The 26,463-nt window shown below is 39.1% G+C and overlaps 1 protein-coding gene across 1 annotated transcript in view; it reads left to right on the top strand.

Moving 5' to 3' along the window:
• Positions 1-26,463, top strand: part of FIG4 (FIG4 phosphoinositide 5-phosphatase) — a 143,452-nt gene that overhangs the window by 64,736 nt on the left and 52,253 nt on the right. Inside the window, exons 16-22 of the mRNA XM_067702364.1 lie at positions 8,403-8,541; positions 15,021-15,079; positions 17,389-17,536; positions 20,105-20,188; positions 21,947-22,142; positions 23,153-23,235; positions 25,313-25,399. Of these exons, the coding sequence (XP_067558465.1) occupies positions 8,403-8,541; positions 15,021-15,079; positions 17,389-17,536; positions 20,105-20,188; positions 21,947-22,142; positions 23,153-23,235; positions 25,313-25,399 (796 nt within the window). The remainder of the gene's footprint in view (positions 1-8,402; positions 8,542-15,020; positions 15,080-17,388; positions 17,537-20,104; positions 20,189-21,946; positions 22,143-23,152; positions 23,236-25,312; positions 25,400-26,463) is intronic.

Genomic DNA, 26,463 nt, shown 5'->3' with positions numbered 1-26,463 from the left:
GACTGCAGTCTTTTGAGCTTTAGAGCTCACTCTCCTTTCACTTCCTCAAGGAAGGTACTCAGTTTCTGTTCCTGTAACGTTCTCTACCTTTGTAGCACTTGGCACACTTGCACTTAAATTGTTAACTGTACTATTAGTTGTGTTGTGTGTCCCCCCCTCCCCTACCGTGACACCCAAGAGCTCCGTGAGCATCTCGTTCACTATGGTGTCCCTAATGCCTTGCTCATGGCACAAGAACTATTTATGGAATGAATTAATAAATGCATGAGTTAATCCATTCCCTGTGTTCTCTCAACTTCCCCTTTTCCCTGAATTAAGAAATTGACAGGACTAAGTATGTCAACCTAATAACATGTAGCCTATCAGTAATGCTCTTAGGCTGCTCAGATCATGTCTTTCGAGTTCACTGAGAATTACGCCCATTGAACAACTCCGGGTCAGCTCAATGTATAACATAAACCACAAAGCCACTATAGACCTTTAAGAGTATTTAGATATTCCTCTGTATGCATGACTCTTGAGCTGGATTTAGGAACTTGACAATCGAAGTATATTAATCCAAACAAAAACTAAGAGTTAGGAAAGTCAGATTTAGAAATTCAAGCCAGTGGCATACCTTTAAATTCTAGATTTCTAAAGCAAAAATATTAAAGTATTCCCATCATCCTTTGTTATACCTACTGCTGTGGTTCTCAATGAAGATATTAATATTTATTGATGTATTCCAATTGGCTATAACATGTATTGCAAATAATTGATTATTATAAAAATAACACATGGTTTCACTTGTTTTTATAAATTAGAATGGTTTTAAGATGATCTCTCTAAAGGCATCTCACTGGCTATGCTTCATTGTTTTACTAGTTTCCTAGGGCTTCTGTAACAAAGTACAGCCACAAGCTGGGCGGCTTAAAACAACAGAAATCTATTGTTTCACAGTTCTGGAGGCTTGAAGTCAGAAATCAAGGTGCCAGCAGGCCTGTGCTCCCTCTGAAGTCTTCAAGGGAAGATCCTTACTTGCTTCTTAGCTTCTGGTGGTTTGCTGCTGACCCTTGGCTTGCAGCACTTTAATTTCTATCTCTGGTGTCACATGACATTCTCCCCTCTGTTGTGTCTTTGTGGCGTACTCCTCCCTGTGTGTGTGTGTCTCTTCTTATAAGGACACCAGTCATACTGGATTACGGGCCTGCTCCACTCCAGTGTGACTGTATCTTAACAGGATTATCTGCAAAGACTTGATTTCCAAATAGGGTCATATTCACAGGTACTGGGGCTTAAGACCTCAACATTTTTTTTGCGGAGGACACAATTCAACTTACAACAGTTGTGTAAGTTATGTGCCAACAAATACATATACCTCTCGGTGTATGTTATCATGAAAAAGGTTTAAAACTGCCCTGATGGAAAGGGTCGTCCACTCTTCTGCCCTCTCCTATCATGGTTGTCCCTGAATTGGGAATCATTATTGACACTTAAGGATCAAGTAATGTGGTTTTTTTAAAAAATAAATTTGTTTTATTTATTTATTTTTGGCTGCATTGGGTCTTCGTTGCTGCGTGCGGGCTTTCTCTAGTTGCGGCGAGCGGGAGCTACTCTTCGTTGTGGTGCGTGGGCTTCTCACTGTGGTGGCTTTTCTTGTTGCGGAGCACGGGCTCTAGGCACGCGGGCTTCGGTAGTTGTGGCTCGCGGGCTGTAGAGCGCAGGCTCAGTAATTGTGGCTCACGGGCTTAGTTGCCCCACAGCACGTGGGATCTTCCCGGACCAGGGCTCGAGCCCATGTCCACTGCATTGGCAGGCAGATTCCTAACCACTGTGCCACCAGGGAAGCCCAAATAATGTGTTTTTCAATAAGATTAGAGCACAGAGAATGAATGTGTAGCTGTGCATGATTAAAAAAGAAAGGAGAACCATTAAAAGACAGAGGATGGTCATGAATAAGTAACATGCACCTGATGGAAAGGTAAAGCAAAATTATGCACAACTGAAAGAGAAACTATTATGAAAGGAATTATTTTATGAATAATGTGGCTAAAACAGACTTCTTTATTTTGAGAAGCATGGTGTCATTGGGGTGTACAATTTAATTTTAAGTTACAATGGATATTATATAATGGTAATATAGTAATAGAACCATTTTCTTTAAAGCACTCAAAATAACTTTGTAAATGTTAATCTCCTCGTGTTATGCCTCTTGGATAGGCAGGAAGGTACTTGAAATTAGGTTGTTAGGAATTTTATCCTTGGTTCATATAGACAGATTGATGCTATGTGGGTCACCCACCTGACTCCCTTTCACGCTCATTTTGATAAAACCTGTTCTTGAGGCTTCACATATTACCATCTTCTGGGGTTTGTCTCTAAGAAATGTCCGTTGATTTCTAATATAACTGGCTACATAAGCAGTTACAGGACGCCAACAAGGAAAGAATAGGTACCTAGGTACTCCCTTTGGATATTAGGAAGAACTTTATAATTATAATTCACTGAAGGACCCTGTCAAGCTCTTTCTAATTTTTTTTTTTTACATTTATATTTGAGTTAAGCCTGACTTTTTTTTTCCCTGAAGCTTGTTGAACTGAAATCCTATTATAAGAAAAAAATAAAAAGATAAGATACCTGCAACGGTTAATAATAGACCAGCTGTATATATATATATATACACACACATATATATACATGCACACAGCTGTAATTTAAATGTGTGAATGTGTGTGTGTGTATCCATGCATGGAGGGGAGCCATGTTCTCCTCAAATAGAGATTTAAAAAAAAAAAAAGCTTGTGGGGTAAAGACTTCAAAGCTCACCATGCATGGAATGCAGTGATTACAGAAAACAGTGTCGAGATGGCATCGCCAGCATTATGGTAGTGCCGTGAGGTAGTGGAGCAGTGTCTTTTCCTTTCTGCCCACCCCTGAGAGAGGGACATGCAAAGGAGCATCTGAGCACATTTTTGTTTATCAAGAATACTGAGGGCTTCCCTGGTGGCGCAGTGGTTGAGAGTCTGCCTGCCAATGCAGGGGACATGGGTTCGTGCCCCGGTCTGGGAGGATCCCATATGCCGCGGAGTAGCTGGGCCCGTGGGCCACGGCCGCTGGGCCTGCGCGTCCGGAGCCTGTGCTCCACAACGGGAGGGGCCGCGGTGGTGAGAGGCCCGCGTACCGCAAAAAAAAAAAAAATACTGAGCTAGCCTTCTAAGGTCATCCTTCTAACAGCAGGTTTAGAGTGAGTAAGCTATATTTGGCTATAGCAGAAAGAAGACATTTGGAAAATGTTATGTTTTAACAACATTTGAAATCACATTAATAAAACTCTGGCTAAAACCCAACTGTCCACCTGTTCTGCAACCAAAGCCGTTAAACGTGGCAAGAGAAGAAGTTGGAATTATGACCCTCAGTTTAAACTGACTGCAGTTCTCTGAAGGATACTCTAAACAGCCTGACAGTCCTGCTAAATTTCCCTAATATGTTCATTCTTTCACTCTCCAAAGTGACCATTCATACCTTGTCCTCTCTCCCTAAACCACTCTCAGCTGGTATCTTTGCTTCATTCTTCATTGAGAAAATGTCATGGGGGGGGACTCCTTCTTAGCGCCGAATGCAGAGCCTGTCCTTATCTGCACCCACTGTTTCTACCTTATATCGTACAGCTCACTGCCACATATGTCAGTTGCTCCCCTCTGCTGCCTCATTTCCATTAGCATAAAAGCACACCTTATGTTCTTCGTTGAATCTTTCCTCCTGTCCTTAATTCCACACCCACCACTAGCTAAAGTCCTATTTCTCTGCTCTCCGAAAGCAAAACCTCTTGAAAGAGTTATCTGCACACCTGTTTTCTCTCGCATATCCTGTTCTCTCCACCTGCCTCACTGGGCCTCTGCCCTGTCATGCCACCGAACCAGTGCTTGTCAAAATCACCAACAATCCCCCATTGCCAAATCCAGTGATTCCTTTCCTGTCTTCACCTTACTCGGGCTTTCAGCAGCTTCTATCACAGTTGAGCTCTCCCTCTTTCTTGAAACTCACCTCTGTGCTGTCTCACTCAGTCTCCCTGGTGACTTCTCCTGCCCTATTTCTAAACCTTCCTCATCTCTTTCTGTACTTTCACCTTTGGGGCATCTTACCCAGCTTTTAAGTGCCATGCATTTGACATTCAAATTCATATCTCTTCCCTTGACTCCTCCACTGAACTCCAGACTTATTTATCTACATGCCTACCTAGCCTAGCATTTCCTCCAGAATATTGTGGCAGTTTTCTATAGGTGCCGTAACAAATTATCACAGACTTGGTGGCTTAAAACAACACCTGTTTGTTATCTCACGGTGCTTGTGGGTCAGAAGTCTGGGCACAGCATTACTCAGCTGTGTTCTCTGCTTAGGGTTTCACCTGGCTGAAGTCAAAATGAAAGCAGTGAAGTCAGATGAAATCAAAATCGAGTCAGAATGTGGATGCTGATCTGGAGGCCTCCAGGCTCCTTCAGGTTGTTGGCAGAATCCCAGGCAGTTCTAGGGCAGATGTCCCTGTGGCTGGGGCTCATTCTTGGTTTCGGAAGGCTCTTTGCCTTGTGGCCCACTCCATCTTCAAAGCCAGCAACGGTGCATAAACCCTTGTGCTTCGAATCTCTCTACCTCCTCTGCTTTTAGAGGATTCCTGTGATTACAGTGGGCCCACCCGGATAAGACAAGATAATTTCCCTATCTTGAAGTCAGTGATTAGTAATTTCACTTACATCTGCAAAGTCCCTTTTGCCATGTAATGTAAAATATTCATGGGAAACTAGGGAGGAAAGGTCATGGGGCCAAGTTTCTTCCTACCACAGATATCTCAGAAGAATCTCAAACTGATCATTTCTGAGACAGGAGCTCTTGACTCTGCCCCAGACCTGTTTCTCTACTTGTTTCGTTTTTTGTTTCATTTTCCACCTCAGCTCCTGCTGTTCAGTTCAGAATCCTAGGAATCATCCTTGAGTTCTTTATTCTCCTTATCCTCCCCCATCTCATGTCTCAGCAGATCTTTTTGGCTCTAGCTCCAAAATATATCCCAGACCCTTCTGCTGTGTTTCATCCTTACTCCTGCCGGGCTGGTGCGGACAGCTGTTGGCTCTCATCTGAACACCTGCAGTGGCTCCTGATTCCTCCCTCTGCCTCCCTCTTCTCCTCTTGCCCTTCACAGCAGCCAGAGTGATCTTTTCAAGACTTAGATCTTATCACTCCCCTCTCAGAAAACCCTTACAGGGCTTCTGATTGCATTTAAAAGTCACGCTCTTTACCGTGACCTACTAGGCTTTGTGTGCTCTGCCTCGGCTGTCCCTAGTCCTGCTCTTTCCTTTGCTCCCTGCCCTCCAGCCCCCTGGCCTTCGTGCTGTTCCTGGAGCTGCCCAGCCTCTACCCACTTCCCTGACCACCCGACCTGAGTGTCCCTCTCCTTTCTCATCACTCTCTCGTCACTCTTTTATTTTTTTCATAGAACTTACATCCTCTGGAAGTACCTTGTACATTATTTACTTGTATATTCTTTTTGTTTCCCACTGTGGAACATAAGCCCTACGAGAGCCAGAAATCAGCCTTGTATAGACTGTATCCCTAGTGTGGGACATAGTAGGCTCTTGGATAAATGAATGAATGGTGTATTTTTTTAATTATGAAAGTTATATATGTTAATTATAATTATAGAATAACTCACAAATCATGTAATCCTCACCTTTCAGAGATAGCAACTTGTTCATATTTAGCAGAACGTGATCCTTCTAGTTTTACTATACAGGTACTGTGTATCTGTTTTTGCCCTTTTGGATAATGTGAGTAATCTTTATGACCCTGAATATTCTTTTACAGCATGATCTTTGGTAGCCTTTGGTAGGCTTGTAGCAGTCTGTTCTTTAGAAGCAGCATAGGGAGGTTATTTGTTTTTAGTGTGCATTTAGGTTCCTTTTAAACAAACATCTTTGAACATATACCTTTTTTGCATATTTTTTATCTTATGGAAATTTCAGAAGCATATTTATTAGTTCAGAGTATAGATATTTTCAGGACCTTTGAAAAATAAATATATTGCCAAATAGCCTTACCAAAGGATATAGCAGTCAAGTCCCCCTCAGCAGAGTATAGGAGAGCTCATTTTGAAAAGTATTTGCCAACTTAAAAGGTAGAAGATGGTATATTGTTTTCAGTTTGCATTTGTTTAATAACTAGTACAGTTGAGTTTATGTATGTTCATTGTCTACTTGTTTCTTTTATAAATTGCATGTTTTTCTTTTTCTGTGAGGGTGTTGATCTTCGTTCTTCTTACATTTAATTGGTATTTATTTCAACGTACAGTGTGAGTAGGGATCTAACGTCACTGTCCACTCCCCCACAATGGTTAAACAGTACTGTTTATTGAATAGTGTCCCTTTCCATTACTGATTTCAGAGGCCACTTTATCACGAACTTAATTTAATATTAGGTCAACAAACATTCTAGTTTCCAAGTTAAAATTTTTGGCTAATTAAAAAGAATTGTTATATTCAAGCCTGACCTATTTAAATACAGTGCATAATAAAACTGGTTAGTGTTTAACCTGTTTGGATGGAGTTTGAAAGGTGCATATTCTTTTTCCCTTTAGAGCATGATTGATTACGAAAGTAGATAGTCATTTTGCCCTCTTGTTATCTGCAACTGCAGAGAACCTACCTGTTTTAAGCTTTTATCTGTGTCCAGAGTACTGCTGTCTTCCAGAAGGTGATAGCCTTATTTGCAGTCAAAAGTAGCCAGGAAGATTCTCCGGCTCATTAGGGCTGGCCTTAGATTCCAAGCTTAGTATGTGACCATAAATACTATGGATATATTTTAAGTTATAAAAACAGCAGGACATTCAAGAAGTCTCCCATTATGATCCTTGGAAGGAATATCCTTTATTTGGTTATGTTTTTCAATCTTACATTTTATTATACTTGCTAAAAATTAAAGGAAGCTATTAGTAAGCTTAATAAAAAAGAAACTCCTTGAAAACATGGCTGAAAAATGGAAAGCTTCTTAAGATAGTATTAAGATATTTTGAGGTACTGCAGAGTATGAATTATTGTGCCATTAAGGCCATTCAAGAAGCATAAAGAATATAATTACTATAAAAGCAGTATGTTTACTTTCATATTGTGTTAAGAGGGTGAAAATTGGGGCAGTAATGCCTGTGTCATTTAGTACTTTGATGTTTTCACTCAACAAATGGAAAAAAGCTCCAAATATATTGATCATATAAACACATCCCTTTTATATATTACTTTTAGCCTAAAAGGTAAGTGCTGTTTTAATGGAATGCTTCCTGTCAAAATATATAACTGGAATACATGTTTGATGTACCGTATTTCATTTATGCTTCTGCCAAAATGACCAAATAGCCCAATGAGAACAATGTTGCTAATTTCAGATTTTTCTGTGTTTCACTATAGCTGTTGGAAGGAAATTGATTTTATGATAATGCTATCCTGTTTCAAAAGCAGTCATTTCTATTGTGCTGTCTTTTTGGTTCTGTGCTCATTTTCAGAAAGAGGTTATTATTTGTATTGTGGAAGCCTGCCCCAGACTTGAATATACAAGGGATCGGAGATGAGAATGGAAAGAAGGAAATGAGGGGAAGGAGTGAAGGATGCTAGGGAGGGGACAGTGCAGAATGGGAAGGATGGCTCATGAGGCGGCTTCAGTGCTTATCATCATTTTTACCCAAATATAATTGGGAAAAAGAAGAGATACAGCATATATATATGTAGTCAATTTTATTAGTTCATATTACCTTTGAAAAGGTAATTTTGGAGTGGTTGAATGGTTAGAATGAGGCTGTTTTCCATGTGCTCAATCTGCCTTCATTATCAAACACAGCTGTAGGAGACAGAAAATGTAAACATTGTCTCTGCTAAAGAAATGGAGAATGTCTTTTCATGGATTAAAAGCAGAAACTTGGAAGCTGACTTGTTCAAGGTTGTGCAACAGAATATGGGTAGAAATTGGGTCACTTTATTTGTCTCTGACATCTCTACTTGTCTTTGCAATAAAGTGAAGATGCCCTTTGTTTTAGGTAAACTAACACACAGTGAGAATGTTTTCTAAAAATACAATCACTAAGGTACTTGGCAGTTCTTGAGGATTTTTAAGAGTCTCTCAAAATTCAAGAAGCAGTTTATGTTCACTATCCTCTGTGTTATGAGAGGTACAGAGTAAAAAGGAAACATTTTGAAGCAAGATTTTAATTCTCAAAATCTTGGCTGTTTTAGATTTTGTGTATGTGTGTGACTTTTGAAGTATAAATGCTATTATTTTCAGAGGTATGTTCTATGAAATCACAGTTGTACCATTATCCTCCTAAGAGAACATTCCCCTGAGTTGTTTATGTCAGTAATGGATTTCCTGAAATACATATTTTTGCTTTTTAGATGCCGATAGACAAGATTCCATTAATCTCTTCCTGGGAGTTTTCCATCCCACTGAAGGGAAACCTCATCTCTGGGAACTCCCGACAGATTTTTATTTGCATCATAAAAATACCATGAGACTTTTACCAACAAGAAGAAGGTATTTTTTTTTCCTAGTCTACTATGTAAACTCAGATTTGATGTTATTATGAATGTGAGATAGTTTTCTTTTTGAGAAATGGTCATATAGGCTAAAGTAGTCAGTCTTGCTACTTGTTTGCCATGAGGAATTTAGTATTGTTGATGTCCTGATAGTAGGTTTGGGAAATCATCATTAACAAATGCAGTTGTTTGGCATTTTCCATAAGATATAAAGTTTCAGAGCTTAACCATTGAATGTAATTTGAAGCTACACTCGAGCAAACCATTAACATCATTTTTGACTGGTTCCCACAAATGTGGAATGATAAAGAACTCAACATTTCAGGAGTCAATCTTAGACATCCTCACTTTGGAATTCCAACTCTTTCCTCCAAGAAGTACAAGGAACTCTTGGTGACACTAGGGAGGACAGGAAACTAGAGCGGTGGCGTTAAGGGCAGATACCACTCCCACCACCCCTACTGCTCACTCTGAGCTTTCTAGAGTCATTCACCAGTATCAGTTATTTTGATGACAGTTAAATTGGTAGTAATAGTCCCCAAAGAAATGAACTGTTTCCCTGAGGTGTTTTGACAGGACGCCCTGTAGCCCAGGCCTCAGGGTCAGGTAGAATTGGAGTCTCTGCAGTGGTGTGACCTTGAACTAGTTATTTCATCTCTCTAAGCCTCATTTTCCTCATGTACAAAAAGTAAATGACAGGACACACATCACAAAGTCATTGTGAGGATTTAATAGAGGACTCTAACATTTTTAATTGAAGAGTCATGTACTAATAATGGGCAGCATTTTTCACATAGGAGGTTGGAGCCTGGTGCCTTCTGCTCAAAGGCCTGTGATGTCAGGTTTGCTCCTGACGCTCTCCTCTCACAAGATCGGTGTGATGTAGTCCTTATTTTGTGCAGAGATGCCTCTCGAGCACTACAGGGGTCATTGCCAGTCTGGGCTAATTGTGTGGACAGACCACAAACAACTGGTGAATTAGCAAGTGCTGATGTTACAGCTGTTACCAAATTCTGTGATACTTCAGGAATATTTAAAATATTAAGGAAACGTCAGAGTTTATATGTTTCTCAGCTTTGTACTTTTAAGTACATATATTATTGGAATAGCCAGCTTAATACTTGAGCTTACTTTCCCTATAAATGAAGCAGTTCTGGTTTTTCCACTACATTTAAGATTAATAAATGATTGCTTTGAATTTTTGCTGACAAAAAATCTGGAGCTAATTACGTTTATTTGATGAGAGAGAAGTGTAAATACCTATATTTAGCTTTGTTGATGCAGCTGACTATGGGTAAATGTGGCTGACTTCCTAAAACTTTATATTAACTTAAAGTATTGAAGCTCTTAAGATACAACTTGGGAACAAACAAAACTCGATTTTCTGTTGCTGAAATTAGCTAGTAAATTACAAGCATAAGTTAAAACCACTTGCTTACCTTGAGTAACCACTTGCAGTGTTGGCGCTTATTTGTGGGAATAAAAGGAAGCTGATGTTACATTCCCATTTTAAAAAAAAAAAGGAAACTGAAGTGCAGAGAGGATGTGTCTTGACTGAGATTATTCAGCTAGTTAGATGGTACAGCAAGGATTAGCTAGAAGTCTCCCACTGAAAATAAACTTTTATCAAAGTAGATACTATGTCTCTCACAGTTGACTTGGTCTCCTGGTTTGTTTGGGTTTTTTTCTCTAGAATGTCAAAATTCCAAAAATTGGTTTTTGGCATCAACAATTGATACTCCTCATCCACAGTACTTATAAAGACTGTCAGATAAATTTCAGGGCTTTATTTTGGACTTTCCAGTTATTTTGATGACAGTTAAATCAGTATTATAATTCTCAGAAGGAATGAACAGTTTAGCCAGAGGCAGTAACCAGACAGGAGCATGGACGTCAGGGTAGAGCTGAGTTGGAATTTCTGCAAGTGTGTTACATCTGGAAAACTTGTTTTCTAAACATCTGGAAAACTTGTTTTCCCAACTGTAAAATGGGGACGACCATACACACCTCACAGGTCATTTTGAGGATTAAATGAGAAAATGGGCGGGAAGCACGTAGTACTGGGTCTGACACACAATCAACACAGTCCTGAAGCAGCCAGGTTCTGGAGAGACTGCCTGCGGTTAATACCTGTGTGACCAGAGGCAAGGTCCAGTTCTCAGTTTCCACATCAGCAAAATAGAGATAATGGTAGTGTCTGATGTGTAGGTTTTTCTGAGAATCAGATGAGATCGTATAAATCCTTAGCACATGGTAAGTCCAACAGGTGTTTGTATTGTTATTATTTTTTAAAGGGATTACATTCCCTAGTTGTAACATTTATTAAAAATCATATAGGATGGCCATAAAATCTAGAAACTTAGATAATATTTTATCACTTATAACATAATATCAATGAACACTTTATTATGTATTCGCTTGTGTTTCCAGACTTGGTGACCATCATGTATTTTATACTGTGTTTACCAATGATTTATTCTGAAACAACATTTTTATTGAATGATAAGGGAAGGGGGGGAATAAACCTAGCTCTGCCTAAAGTTTGTCCAAACCAATCCTCTTGAGGTAACTACTTTTGTGACTCAAAACCCCATGTTTATTGATCTGTTCAAAACCACTGATTGAAGCTTTGTTCTGAAATAGGTTAATATGTCATATATCATCTCAGATGCCATTTATTGAATGAGTGTTGATAATGTCACCAAGATATTTTTAGACTTTAAGCATTAATTATCTCATTGACTCAGAGTTGGGAGGCTTCCTGGCTCTATTCTCTGTCTGGTATGTGAGTTCCCTCTGTGTATTCCCAGACTATGCTTGTCTGGCCCTGGTTTGTCAACAGGGGCATGTCTGGTTGAGAGGTAGTTGTTTTCGGACAGTTCACTTACATGATTCTTCCTCATATCATGCCGATATCTGCTTCTCTATAACTTTACCTAGTAATCTTAGTTCAACCCCTGAGACCTTGAGAACACAATTTCCTCATCCACTTGATAGTCTTTTAAATAGATGAAGACAAGTTCACATGTTCTCAAAATCTCTTCTTCTCCAGGTTAAAAATGGCTCCACTTTCTTAGCTGTTTCTCCTATACTGTAGTTCTAAGTCTGTTTAGCATTCGGAAGGCTCTCTTCTGTATTCCAGCCTATGTCAGTGCTCTTTTTAAACTCTGGTATCCAGACCTGGGTCCAATAGTAGTCAGAGTTTGGTCCGATTTGTGCCAACTGTTATGGGACCGTTGGTACCATTATTCCCCTTGTCCTGGATAATCTATTTTTTAATCATTAAGTGTAAGATTACATTAACTATTTTCAGTAATGCCATTGTAATGTTAATTCCTTGGGCTTCCTATCCATTGGGACTCCCAAGTCTTTTTAACATGTCCTACTGCCACGCCTTATCTGTGCCGTCTTGTCATGCTTGTATATGCTTTGCCTGCTTCCAAAAAAAGTATGTAAATATATATCCTTTTTATTAACTCTTTCCTCGAGTTTTGTAGCTTCTTCAGAATTAATCAGCTGGCCATCTTGATCCTACAAGTCCTTGATGACGTAGGGTAAGTCCTTGAATAGAGTAGGGTAGATGGCAGAGCCCTGTGGGATACCATCGCACAACTCCTTCCACCTTAACATTGTTTTGTGATGTTTGGTTGGAATCATTTAGACAGCTGTAACTTACTATGCTGTCAACGCTTGACTGTCCTGTCATCCTGCTCACATTTCTCTGTATTGTTCACATGTATCAATATCAACTTGGCTTTGCTCAAGTCCATATATATTATTTCAGAGGGCTCCCAAGTTTACTAGGGGAATTAAAGAGTCTTTTAAGATCTTTCTAACCTTTCTATGTGAGCCAGTGGAATTGAACACTCTTAATACTGGGGACTAAAAAAGAGAAAAGAAGCTGACTTACTAGGTATTTATGCAAAGGAGGAAGTGGCACCAACCTGTACTCTCCTGTCCTCTGATACCTGGTCCCAAAGCAGATTTCTGTCCCAGTGCAGGTGCTCTTCCTCTGGGTGAAAGTGCCTGGTGGGTCGGGTGATGAAGGTCCCCCAGTCCTGGGTTCAGTCCTCTTAGATGCCCTCCTCGTCCATCCATCTCAGCCCAGCTTCCCCAGGGCAGGTATTTCTTTGGACTTCTTTGCTTGAGACCCACTCAGAAGAGTTGGACCTTTATTATTTATTTGTTTGTTTGTTTATGCCTCACCGTGCAGTATGTAAGATCTTAGTTCCCTGACCAGGGATTGAACCTGTGCCCCCTGCACTGGAAGCGTGGAGGCTTAACCACTGGGCCATCAGGGAAGTCCCAGAGTTGGACTTTTAAAAAAGTATTGTTAAGTTGCTTTATCTTGCTTAGGGAGATACAGTCTAGTAATATTAAAAAAAAAATTATGGCCTGGTCTCAAAGCACTAATACTAAAAAAAAAGCACTAATTAAGATGATCCTCTTAATTCTTTTTCTCCACATGGTACATTCTGAGTTAAAACACGTTCTTTATAATGTTTACTTCTTTTTCCTAAGTAAGCTCATCGTGTGCACCATTTTTTAGGAAATTACTTAATGCAAGCAGATACATTCTCTTGCTCACGTGCGAATTCTCTCTCTCTCTCTCTGACACACACACACACATCCATGTCTTTTTCATTCCCCTGATCCGATAGTCTGAATAGCCTGGTGTGGCTTGTTTTTGTGAATAGATGTGGATTCATAGAAGCCACTGGTCATCTTTTTAGGTTACTCACAGTATGTCTCTAGTAAATATTTGTTTCATTATCTCGCCTGCACTGACATCACACTTATCGCTGTACAGTTTTTGGAATCTTTCACCCTCTCACTTTTGAACATCAAGACTGCATTTGCCCATTCCCATTGTCAGTTCTGTTCTTCACTGTTTCTTAAAAGATTATTGATCTCAACTGTACCAGGACACTTGAGTGCTCTTAGAGAGGTTCTACTGCTTCCTTCCACCTCTTAGGCTGTGCACAGTTCCCTCTTATCTTGTGTATTTCTCTTTCCAGCATGAAACTTACTATGCCTGGTGAAGATGGAAACAATACTGGAATTAAGTAGCTCTATACTCTCTGTCATTATTTTCAACAGGGCATTTCTAACATATAGAGCAGTACTTGATACACAGTAGGTGCTTAATAAATGTTGAAAGACTGAATGAATTCTCTGTAAGCAGCAGACTTATCCCTGTTCTGTTCTTTTCATGCTTTTAAAGCCTTGCTATTCAAAAAGTAGTCTAAGGACCAGCCCCTTTGGCATCACTGGGAGCTTGTCATAAATGCAGATTCTCAGGCCCAACCTGCTGAATCAGAATCTGCCTTTTCACAGAATCTCCAAGTGATTTTTGTGTGTACACTGATTTTGAGAAGCGCTGCTCTAAAGCATAACTTCAGTCTCAAGGCAAAACTTTAGGAGTCTTTGCTGTTCTCATAGTACTACCCACCTTACCCCCACAGGTCACTAGGCTCCCCGGCTCTTGTTGGTCATCCTTGGTCACGTATCTGCTTGCCATCTCTAGGAGAGTTCTCTACGTTGCCTATTTCCTTTAAATACTCCCCATTCATCATAATCGGGGTTATTCAAGGTCGTAATGTCAACATTTTATTTTTAGAAAGCCTTTCATTTATTTTAAATGATCTTTTAGCATTTTTGGCTGTAGGCTCTTTTTTCTGAACCTTTTGAAAATCTGTTTTTTTTTAAATTTGATATCCCATTTTACATCATTCCCCTTCCTAGCTCTCATTAGCTTTGATACAGCATTTTCCTCATAAATATCCATTTCATCAGAATTTGATTTAGAATTAAATTCAGTGTTCAGAGAAAAGGCAGTTCAGGATCCTTTCAGATTCTCTGAGTTTTCTAGCAGACCTCCAGATGATTGAAATTCCCAGCCTTACTCTGACTGGCCTCTATAATCAAGTAGTGAATGTTTACAGTTAAAGATTAACAGGGGCTATACTATTTTTTAAGGAAATTTGTTCTTTAGGCTTATCCATTTACTTAATGATTTTGCTGAACTGTTTAACCATATACACAGACCCAGACACATAGAGCAGAGTAGAAAAAGTAATCTAACTCTGAGATAACTACGTGCAGGAGAATCCTACTTGTAGGACTTGGGTCGCAGTCCCGCTGCTCACCGGGGGGCAGGGTAATAAAGTACAGTAAACAGCAGCTCATAGAGTCTGGCTTAGTATACCCAAATCATTTTTAGCTAAAAGTAGGTAACATCACAGCACCTTGACTCTCAGACGTGTACATGGCATTTTTGTAGATCTGTGATGTAGTTGAAACAAGAAGGGGTTGGGAAAGGAAAGAACATGTTGAAGACCTACTGTGCCAAAAGCTTCACAGCCGTGTTTTTAAAAGCATCTTACTCTAGACCATACACCCTTTTATCCAGTGAATTGTAGAAAATCTACATTTACATTTGGGCCATCTTATCTCTCTTTTTTTTTTTTTTAATAGTTATACTTACTGGTGGACACCAGAGGTAATAAAACATTTACCACTGCCTTATGATGAAGGTAGGTATACTGTTTCTCTTTTAGTTTTTATACTAATATGTTTTGGAATTATTCTTAAATGAGCTTGATGCATTCAATTCTTTGCATATAATATTTTATTAGAAAGAAATGAATGACTACTCGCTGTTACGTTGCTATTACAATAGATAGGAGATTGTAACATCTTAGCTTTTTTAAAAAAAAATTTTATTGGAGTATAGTTGATTTATAATGTGTTAGTTTCAGGTGTACAGCAAGTGAATCAGTTAAATATACATCTGCTCTTCTTTTTTTTTAAAGATTCTTTCCCCATATAGGCCATTACAGAGAATTGAGTAGAGTTCCCTGTGCTATACAGCAGTTATCTATTTTATATATAGTAGTGTGTATATGTCAGTCCTAATCTCGCAATTTATCCCTCCCCCCTACTCCCCTGGTAACCACAAGTTTGTTTTCTACATCTGTGACTCTACTTCTGTTTTGTAAATAAGTTCACGTGTACCTTTTTTTAAATTCCACATATAAGTGATATCATATGATATTTGTCTTTCTGTGTCTGACTTATTTCATTCAGTATGACAGTCTCTAGGTCCATCCATGCTGCTGCAAATGGCATTTGTTCTTTTTTATGGTTGAGTAATATTCCATTGTATCTATGTACCCCATCTTCTTTATCCATTCCTCTGTTGATGGACATTTAGGTCGCTTCCATGTCCTGGCTATTGTAAATAGTGCTGCAGTGAACATTGGGGTACAACATCTTAGCTTTTTTTTTTTTTTTTCCATCAGAGGCATAGCATTTTACTTTCAATCAGGATTCAAACCTAGTACAGAAACATTTATACCAAAAGGTAAATTTGTTCAAAAGGTAGAAATTTAATATAAAGATCATTTTGGAGGTTGTATACCCGACAGAGGAGCCACCAACTGCATCTGGAGTTCCTTACACGCGCTCTGTGTACCATTCATCACTGTCACACTCTGAGGAGCTCCTAATCTGCCTCCTAAAACCTTCCTCCAGCCTCACAGAGGAGAGGAGTGAACTCCTCAGAGGGAACGCACTCAAGATTATAACTCCGGGCCACAGAATTTCCTCTGATCTTTCAGGAGGAAAACAGTAAATAGAATTAATTAATGAATTAATTAAAATTTTGAATTGCCTCCCCAAATTGCAAGCATTTATAGTTGGGAAGTTCTAATTTTTTTTTTTTTTACATCTTTATTGGAGTATAATTGCTTTACAATGGTGTGTTAGTTTCTGCTTTATAACAAAGTCAATCAGTTAAGGGCAGAGATTGTGTTATACTTTTATCTAAGTAGCCTGATATGTTATATTGTATCTTACAGTTATTAGGTATGTCCCTCAAATGTTTAGTGTATATAATATATTAGTTCATCATTTAAAATTAGTACTTGATGTATGTCTAGATATTTGGGGGGAATGGGGAGGAAGTGAAGACCCATTCACAAGGAGAAATAAAAACTTTTCCTCTATCTAAGCAGTGAAAAAAAGTACAGATGTGTGTATAAAAGTACATTTTAGTCACTGAAGTTTAAATTATCAATTTGTCAGAAAGGCAGGAAATTTTTATATTAAAAGAATATAATTTGTTCCCAAATTAAATAATTGACCAGTTTGCAATAGAGTTTATTCTTGATTCTGTTACTGATTCCTCTGACCACGGGCAAGCCAGTTTTCCCAGTTGTGAAAGGATATTAAGATCTATTGCCAATCTGGAACATTCCAGTTGAGGACTCCATCTAGTCATGGTTGACCATCCCAACTTTGGGTGGTGAAGGCCATAAAGTAAAAAAGGTTGCAAATGACTTTCGGTTCTTAATAAATTATTAATTAACTTCTAAAAAGTATTTGTTACCTTGAAATTCTGGGCAAAATCATAACTCACATTGCTAAGATTTGGTTGTTCTGGGAAAAAGGATAGGACTTCAACAGCCTAATATTGCCCGTAAATAGGATTTGAAATATAAAGGAAAATTTAGTGAAATTGCATAATTTTTATCTAGAAGGCAGAGGGTATTTATTTAAGAGCAAAAAGGAATTTAAAGAACTGAATAATTGGATTTCTAAAATAATTCCCCACTCCTACCCCCCTTCCAGAGGTCCCCACCTCCTTAGAGTTTGTCACGCTCAGCTTTGCAGTATATATTCTGTGCACATATGTTGTTCCTCTTCCAAGTGTGAAAGTGCCAGAGGTAGGAGCTGAACTTGTTCAGTGTGCTCCACTCTCTGTGAACACAGTTGATATTACAGAAATATTTGAGAGATGTAATCTAAAGGCTTTAAGAGTAACAGGCAGTATCTCTCTTAGTTATCTGTGCTGCAAACTTAAAGAAGTTGATAGTGAAGAAGTTTCACAAATACGAAGAGGAGATTGACATCCACAACGAATTTTTTCGACCATACGAGCTGAGTAGCTTTGATGACACCTTTTGCTTGGCTATGACGAGTTCAGCGCGGTATGTTGTGAGTTCTCTGAAACTGGAAGAATTGGGGAGCTATAGTTTTCCTAGTTTGTACAGCTATATTTTACTTTACTCGGAATCTGTTCTGTAAGCCCGCTAGCAGGTGGTTGTCCAGCCTCTGAATTCCTCCTGCGATTGGGAGCCCGCTACTCAGGAGGCTGTCCTTCTACAGTTAGACAACTGGAGTTAAATTCTTCTCTTAGATAAGTTGAAATCTGCCTCCCTTCGGTCCTAATTTTTCATTTGGAATAAACTCAGCTTCTTAAGTTGAACTTAGAAATTGAGAGCCAGCATAAATTAGTGGACAAAAGGCATAGTCTTTGGTATTAGAAAGGCTGGAATGTGAATCTTAGACCAGCCATTGCCTACCTGTGTGACCTGGAGAAAATTATCCAACTTATGTGAGTCTGTTTCTTCACTTCATATAGAGAGGGGTGTGTATCACACCGTCACACATGCACCAAGTGCCTAACATAGTACCTGGCACAGGTGGGTTACTAATAAATGGTGACCCTTATTATATTACTGTTTTTATTAGGCACAGGACAAGTCTAGTTCCTCTTCTGTGTGATAGCCCTCTAGATATTTGAGAAAGCAATATTAATTTTTTTCAGGGTAAATATCCTTCTTTCTTTCATAACTCATATGACATTGTTTATAGACATCTCTCCACCTTTGAACATACTTCATTTTTCTGTCTCTTTTCGAGTTTGGCGGAGCCTTTTAGGAAGATGATGGTACTAGATTAAGAAAATTAGGCAAAGAAAATCAGTTTTTGATCATTATGTTTTATACTAAAGTTTACATTTTTGTATTTACATTTTGTATTTTTCATTTACTTCAAATGTGATATATGTATGCCTAAACTTAACATGGTACATGTAGAAACATATTCCATGGTTTGTTTCCTAGAAATCACTCTACATTTTGCTTCAGTTTCAGATAGAAAGTTTGGAATTTTCACTTGCTTCATTTTCAGTTACCTTGTTAAAGTTTAGCAGTTGTAACTGTAAGGTTATTGTCATTTTCCAGAATTTTTCAACTCAGCAAAAGGTGAATGATATTACTTATATGTGTATGTACAGATATACAATCGATTTTATTTATTGGCAGCAGTTAATGCTCTGTAAAGTTCCTACAAATACTGAGTTAGAGAACACTGAACCACTGCTCTTAGGAGAAATACAGGGTTAGTTTCCTGAAAACATCTGGTCATAACATTTTCCTCAACCAATCAGTACGTAATCTTATTTTGTATGCTTCTGTTAAAGATACCTTGTATAATATATATTGTCAATTCATTAACATTGATCTCACAGCCAACAGCACTATAACTCATGCCTGAATGAAGCTTCTCTAACTCATGAACATACAACTTTCTTCTGCTTAGAAACACCAGGCAACTTCCGCACTATGCGTGGGGGCCATTTTAGACAGTGAAATCTCCAAAAAGCACAAAAATGTGAAAAACATGGCACTAAATAGACTGTGAAAAGGACACTTGTTTTCAGTATGAGAGCTAAAGCAAGAAGGCAGAGTGTCACCTTGTTCTCCCTTGGTTGGGAATGTGAGCGTTGGGTTACTCTAATTTTTCACTGCGCTGCACATGCGCTTGTCTGCGAGTGATCACAAAAGCTCTGAGTGTTGCCTTTGGGATTACAAATAAATTTTAGTGAGTAAGCAGATTCTCAAATATGGCATCCACAAATAATGAAGATGGACTGTGTATGTTCAAAAAGAAAGAAAGAAAAATTAAACCACTTGCATTTTGAAAACAACATTTTCAAACTGTTAAGTAGGCATTTTGAGTCAGATTCAATATTACTTTCTTTTCCTTCAAAAAATGTAATATTGAATCACACACTTGGAGAAGTATCCTTGCCAGAAGTTATGAGTCTTATCTGCATAAATCATGCAACTGTTGCCTTTTTGGCATCTGTTAAAGGGCTTCAGCGGTAATAGTAAAGTAGGCCCTGTATCGTGAGGAAGTAGCTTCAGCTTATCTCAGTAAGTGGTAAATTAACAGTTTCTATTTAAAGTGTTCCAACAGTGTTTTAATGAATTAACCCCAGCCTAATGAGGTAGGTGTTGATACTTCAATTCATACCACTGCGTTTTTGATCATTATGTCCGCCTCCTTAGGTGGTATTGTGTAATAAAAACATTGTCCATAAAACTGAGCAGCTAAATGTCTTGCCATTGGTTTTATGAGTTTAATTTTACCCGAAAACGAATTCGTGATATACAACCAGAGGGTATGCATCTTAGCAGTAATTCAGATACCAACTTGCCTCCAGTAAACAAAATCTTAAATTCAAAACTATTGGGTCTCTTAATCAGAGAAAATTCACAGTGAGGACTGCTAACATTGAAGTTACTGAGTACCATTAGTTCATGGGGTTTTATGGCCCAGATTACCTAAACTCCCCTGATTATTTGGCTTAGAATATATATACCTCCTAGGGCTAAGAAGGAATCGTGTAAGAATGTGAATTGAGATGGAAGTAGACAGTCCTCTGGATGGACAGTGATTCACATGGAATTTTTTTCCCCTTTCTTCAGTGACTTCATGCCTAAGACTTTTGGCATTGATCCAAGTCCGTTTACAGTGCGTAAGCCAGATGAAACCGGAAAATCAGTATTGGGGTAAGATTTGCATATAGAATGAAATTTTAAAGATTCATGTAAAATAATATAGCGCTTACAATATAATTTCCACCAAAAACTAATAACTTCAAGTCACATAGTTTGGAGCAGTCCATTCACTGCATTTATACAGGTAGCTTTTTTATAGCACTGGGATCATTAAAAAGCGTTAGACACTGAAAGTATAATTCACGGGAATTCCAGCAACACGATGCATCAGGAGTTTCACAGATGGCATAAAGGCAGGTAGCAGATATTATGTATGTCCTTTAATAACGCAGCATCCTGTTTCCCACAACATAAAATACTTAGGTAAAAATTTATATTAGTTGTATTTATTTTCGTTGGCATCCTGAGGCAACATTAAAGCAAATGCTCGGAGGACTTAATAGATTTTCTGTGTATTACTGTAACATTGTTTTGGGGATGACTGTTATTATATGCAATAATATGAGGAAGAGAACAAACCATGTTTACAGTCTTTATGCTTTGAGACTGGAATGAAATGTGTTCTAGCGTAAGAATCTCTGTTACTGCCACTGACCTGAATAATCCCAGTGATAAGATTTCTCCTAGGCCCTGGGCAGAAACCCTGGCCAGCCTGTAGATTCTGAGTCCTAATTGTATTTGGGAGTGTGTACAGGGGCCTAACTGGATTCTAGCTACGTGTGATTTATACAATGAGATATATATTACTGTTTTCCAGATACACCATTTATGTGGCTTAAATATGTGGCCTTAAATAGCTGCATGTTAAGCCCTGGACCAGATGCTAAGAGAAATTTAAAAGAAGGTTAACATCCTCAGGACATTTAGAATTTAAGGAGTTCCTGGGACAAATATGTAAATGATCAGCTCTATTAGTGTATAGTACTGAAATGTATCAACTTTAATTTTTAGTTGCAGAAAGTCAGAAATGAATTTATTTTCTGTAATATCTAACCCGTGGTTAGATAGTATTGCATGTTTCTTTACTAGAAAATGCAGAATATTATGGTATTTTAAGTCCCTTGCAGAAAATTTTTTAAAGTAAGAGTAAAATATTAAATATATTTAATATTTTTCATAAACACCAAAAATATTACCATAAAATGTTTTCTGAATTAAAACAACATTCTTACGACTCTCAAATTTGGCACTAAAATAGAAGTAAATAAGTGTGGGCTTTTTCTATGTTTTTCCCCCCATCTACTCCCTATTATTAGAAGGAATGTTCAGAAAATATAGTTATTTAGTAATAAAACAATTTAAAATCTTAGTTTATATTCATCATTTGCTCATTACTTTGGTACAAGTAATCAGCTGCCACTGTGATTGCTAAAAATCCATAGGAGGGACAGAAATATACATGGATTTGGCTATCGACCCATTCTTGAAGCTTCTACAAATTGTAGGTAATTTTACTAATATCTCAAACATAATAGTCTTCTATTATGGTATTATAAATTTTGAAAATACTGATTTCACTTACCAAAGGAAGACACAGTAGCCAAGTGGTGAAAAGACTTTTCTGCACACTACAAGCACATACTTGTTTATTTTCTGAATTTATAACAAAGCTTAAATTCATATAAGGTCAGCACGTACATGATAAAATATTAAACTTTTCCCTTTAGCACAACTTGAATCCAGAAGCTGGCTCCTCATGGTCATTTTCTTATGCTTCACCAGGACTAAGGCTTTGGGACACAGCGATACACAGTAAGCGTTGAGGGTTCGGTTTACAGATGGTTCACATCCGTATTCATCTTTTTAAAGAAACAAGAGCAACAGAGAAGAAGCTGTGTTACAGCGGAAAACGGCCGCCAGTGCCCCACCGCCGCCCAGCGAGGAGGCCGTGTCCAGCAGCTCTGAGGACGACTCCGGGACCGACCGGGAGGAGGAGGGCTCCGTGTCCCAGCGCTCCACGCCAGTGAAGATGACTGACACGGGCGACAGTGCCAAAGTGACGGAGGTCAGGGGCCGAGGAGAGTGTGCAGTCCGGCATGAGGCTCATCTCCAAAATCCCACTTTCAGTTAAAAGGCTGAGAGCAAGAAAAAGTCACATTACCTCACTCATACCTTTCTAATGCACAGTGTTGCAGGCACTGCAGAGATGAATACATTTGACAAAGACATTACTGAAAATGGTTTCTGAAACTGGTGTTTTTGCTTCCATGTGTAACAGTAAATTTCTTGTCACTTCAGAATTCTTAAGAGAATCCTGTCCCTCTTTGAGCAGCCCATCCACTTATTACTTTGGTACATTAGCCCATCCGTTTATTCCCTTGCTCAGCACATAGTTGGAATGCAGGGTTTGAATCTAGGCCTCACAATCTTTGCATAACCCCAGTGGGAAGTTCATCCTGTTCAATTTGACATTACCAATAAATTGAGGGGAAACAAAAGGCAAGTAAACCACAGAAGAACCAAATTTAGCTTTTGGGAAATTTGCTTTCTAGAAATGACCAAAAGTCATTAAAACTAGACGCGTTGCCATGGGTTGAGGTTGGCAAACTACAACCTATTGGCCAAAACATCCTGCTGCCTGTTTTTGTAAATAAAGTTTTATTTACAACCAGCCATGCCTATTTACAGCCATACCTATTTGTTTATATATTGTCTATGGCTGCTCTTGCCCTATAACAGCAACAGAGTTGAGTAGTTATGGCAGAGACAGTATGACCCAAAGAACCTAAAATATTTACTGTCTGGCCCTTTACAGAAAATGTTTGCCAACTTCTGCACTATACAAAAGCAATTAGTAATTACCTAATAGTTTTTTACCCTAAAATAAACTATTTTAGTGAAAATGAAGTCAGATTTTAAAAAACCATTAACTGAGAAATTTAATGAACCAGGTTGAAGAAACATTGTGATTGCCTTTGTGGGAAAATTCACAGGTTCATTTTCTTCATCTTTGGAAATTATTAAGATTCTAGATGTCTAAAACTTCTTCCTGGTTCCCTTTTCTTTTGACCCCAGAATGTGGTCCAGCCCATGAAAGAGGTGTATGGAATCAACCTCTCAGATGGCCTCTCAGAAGAAGATCTCTCCATTTATTTAAGGTAAAGTATTTTCATGAGAGATTAAGGACAAATGCAAATGTAATACAATACCTTATATCTAGTGTAACGTTTAAAAATTGAAAATAGTCAACAATACAGAAGGAAGTGAATTCCACTTGGAATAAAATAGTAGCATTTAGGTCAAATTCTGAAACAATTTATATTTGGAGTTAAAGGCCTACTTACTGCCTGAGACTCTCAGGGCCCCTCAGTGATAAAAATTTATGATGCTTACATGTATTTTCAGTGCCCATAAGCTGCAAGCTGAAGTTTAAATACATCTCTGCATTCCTGCATTAACAAATCCTCAAGATCAAGTACCTTCTTACAGAATGAACTTGGGATACAGACAACTGAGGACCTTGTATTCCCTTCAGCTCGGGGTTGGGGTGGAGAGCTGCTGGTGGGAGTGGAGGCTGAGGAGGGAGAAGGAAGCAGTGATGTAGGGGCACCAATGCAGAATGTTATCGACCTTTATTGGGAAGACCTGGCTAAAAGGAGGCGATCTACCAAAAGGTATTCCCTGAAATCACGTATATAATTTTGTGTGTCTGTGTGCGCTTGCAAAGATTCATAGTTATCAGATTCTCAAAAGAACTCCTCGCCTAGAAATCCTTAAAACCCTGACGAGACCACTGTAAACGCCCCCTCAACCTAATGTATGCATTAAGAAGACTTAATTATTGCAGGTGAACATGGACCCACTTCATCTAAGTTTGGCTTATGTAAACTGTAATATAAATGAGCACTAACCTCCAGGTCTTTTTTAAGGAGGGTATTTGTTTTGCAGAATCCATTGAACTGGATATTTTCAGCTCTCTGCTTCATACTAGTAAGATCTGCTGTAGAATATGTGAAATATAAAAATGTATGGCATTTCTTGACTACAGAAGCACTGGTATGACTGTGCATCACTGTCTTACTGGAAGCCAACTGAGTCGTTCAGAACTCAGCCACACCCTCCTCACTCCTGGATACACAGACATGCATGACATTCATACAGCTGTCACACTCCGTAGCTCAACTCTTTAGCAGTTAGTTGAAGTGGGCCTTCATGAGCAGCATGATCTGGAAGAACGATTTATCTGGGGTTAGTGACTGAGTAATATGACTTTATTGCAGAGAGCATAAGTGTACATGTCAAGGCTGTTCACTTGCTGAAGATAAAAGTTTGGATAAGAGTAATCAAAGTTTTTTATAGTGCTGTACTGATCGAATAATTGGTAGTTTCTTCAGCACTTTTCCTGACTTTTAAAAAAACCTCATAAAAACTACAAACTGCATCCCTGAGGGGAAGATGGGTGCATGTAGCCCAGGCCACACTTCAGATGGCTACACTTGAGAAATATCAGTGGCCCATTGCCAGGCATCCTCTTACCTTGCCGAGCTGGCCTGGGGCGAGTCCCTTTGGCCTTAGCTGCAGGTCTGGATTAGTGTCGTTGGAGGCTTCTCTGAGGGGGATGGTGGGGGGACAGTGGTGCTCAGCAGGTGGTCTCCTTAGTCCCCTCCAGCTCAGATGAAAGTACTCTTCCGAGCGGCTGGCGTATATATACCTGGGGATTCCTGTGGTCCTGAGGAAACCAACTCCATGCCCTGGGTGCTTACAGCATCGTTGCTCCAGGAGATGGATCCCTAGCCCAATCTGGCATTTCCTTGTTGTTTGTCTCACTGCAGACATCCCCGTCCCTGCCACTGCCTCACGTTTCCCCATGCTTCCTGCTGCTGTCACCCTTAGATATGCGAGGCCTTACAAGATCATCTCCCTGGCTTCAGGAACATTTTGGCTCAAGTTCTGTATCACGTTTGAGTAAACGGGATGCAATGAAATACACGTTTTGTTTCATTCCTATGTCCATGGTTACGACTTACATTTTAACCCATTCCTCCTTTACTTCTCATAAACCCACTCTAACATCAGGCAGTCATTTATAAATCGAGTCTCGTGTCACATAGGGTACTCTTGCGTGCTTTTCTGACATAAGCATATAACTGTCGTTTGAAGGCCCATATCATTTTGTGCGATCTACTGAATTTGTGGCAGGTAGTTCTTTAGCTTTTTATCTGTTATAATTTGTAGATTTGTGCAGCTGGGGCAGAGTCAACATAAACAAGACAAGAGCAGCCAGCAGTTCTGTTCCAGGTGCCCAGATGGAGTTATAAAATTGTAAGTACTAGATTAGACTTGTAAAAAAAAAAAAAAAAACTTTGTATTCATGCCATTCGGGGTGCTTTTTTTTAAGACTTTATGAGAAAGACATTGTCTTGTCCCCAAATTAGTACAAGCACTAAAGCATCTCCTCCTGGTGTAATACCGTATCCGAGGAAAACTGGGTAGCTGTGGGGATGGGGAAAAGGTTGGGAGCCTTGCCTTGCCTTTGGAGGTGGGACTGGAGTTGGTGGGGATTTTCCTCCAGAAACTCTGCTCTCCAGTGGATAGCAGTGGGATGTAAAAACAGCTCTGACCCTGGAGACAGGCTCCTCAAATTCAGTGCAAGACCCTTGAGGGCAGGAGTGGTTTGTCTTTTCTAGCTCTATCTTCACCAGTTCTGTTAACTTGCTGTTTAGTGAATAACTTGGAGTTTAGTAAATTCTTAAATAAATAGAACTAGGTTCATATCCTGACTTAACACTCTGCGACTTCTTTTTTTTTTTTTACCTTGAGCAAGTAACTTAAGTCCTGTGGGGCTCAGTTTCTTTGTCTGCAAAATGGGTTAATGGTAGCACCTGCTTCATAGGAGGATGGTGGGGCTGAAATGAAATCATGCATGCAAAGTGCTGAGATCAGTGTCTGGAATACGTCCTCAGTACGTTGTGATCATCACCATTGTCCCTTTCTTCTTCCTATTTGTCATTGTTCTCTGCTTGTTGGGACCAAACAAAGCAAAGGTTGTGACCAGGAGTGGCTCCTGATGCCATATGATCAGCTGAGTTTCCTCTATAAAAAGCGGTCACTGTGGTGATTAAATGAGGTAGGATATGCAAGGCATCTAGATCAGTATCTGGCACAGAGTTGACATTTAGTAGATGTTCTCTTCCCTTTTCTTGGTACAACTTTATCAGTTTGTTTAGTAAATTATTTGATAGATACTGACTGCCTGACTTCTCCATGTACTACATCTGCGTGTTCCTAATTGTTAAGAGGCTACTATAGTGATCCAGGCAAAGACTGGTGCCTTAGAGAATAGTGGCTGGGAGGATTTTGGAAATGGGATGAATCTAGGAAATATT

This window comes from Pseudorca crassidens, chromosome 13 (assembly GCF_039906515.1).
Source record: "Pseudorca crassidens isolate mPseCra1 chromosome 13, mPseCra1.hap1, whole genome shotgun sequence".
In the NCBI taxonomy this organism is placed as follows: Eukaryota; Metazoa; Chordata; class Mammalia; order Artiodactyla; family Delphinidae; genus Pseudorca; species Pseudorca crassidens.
Note: the sequence above shows the minus strand (reverse complement) of the source record. Positions and strands in the feature narration are given on the sequence as shown.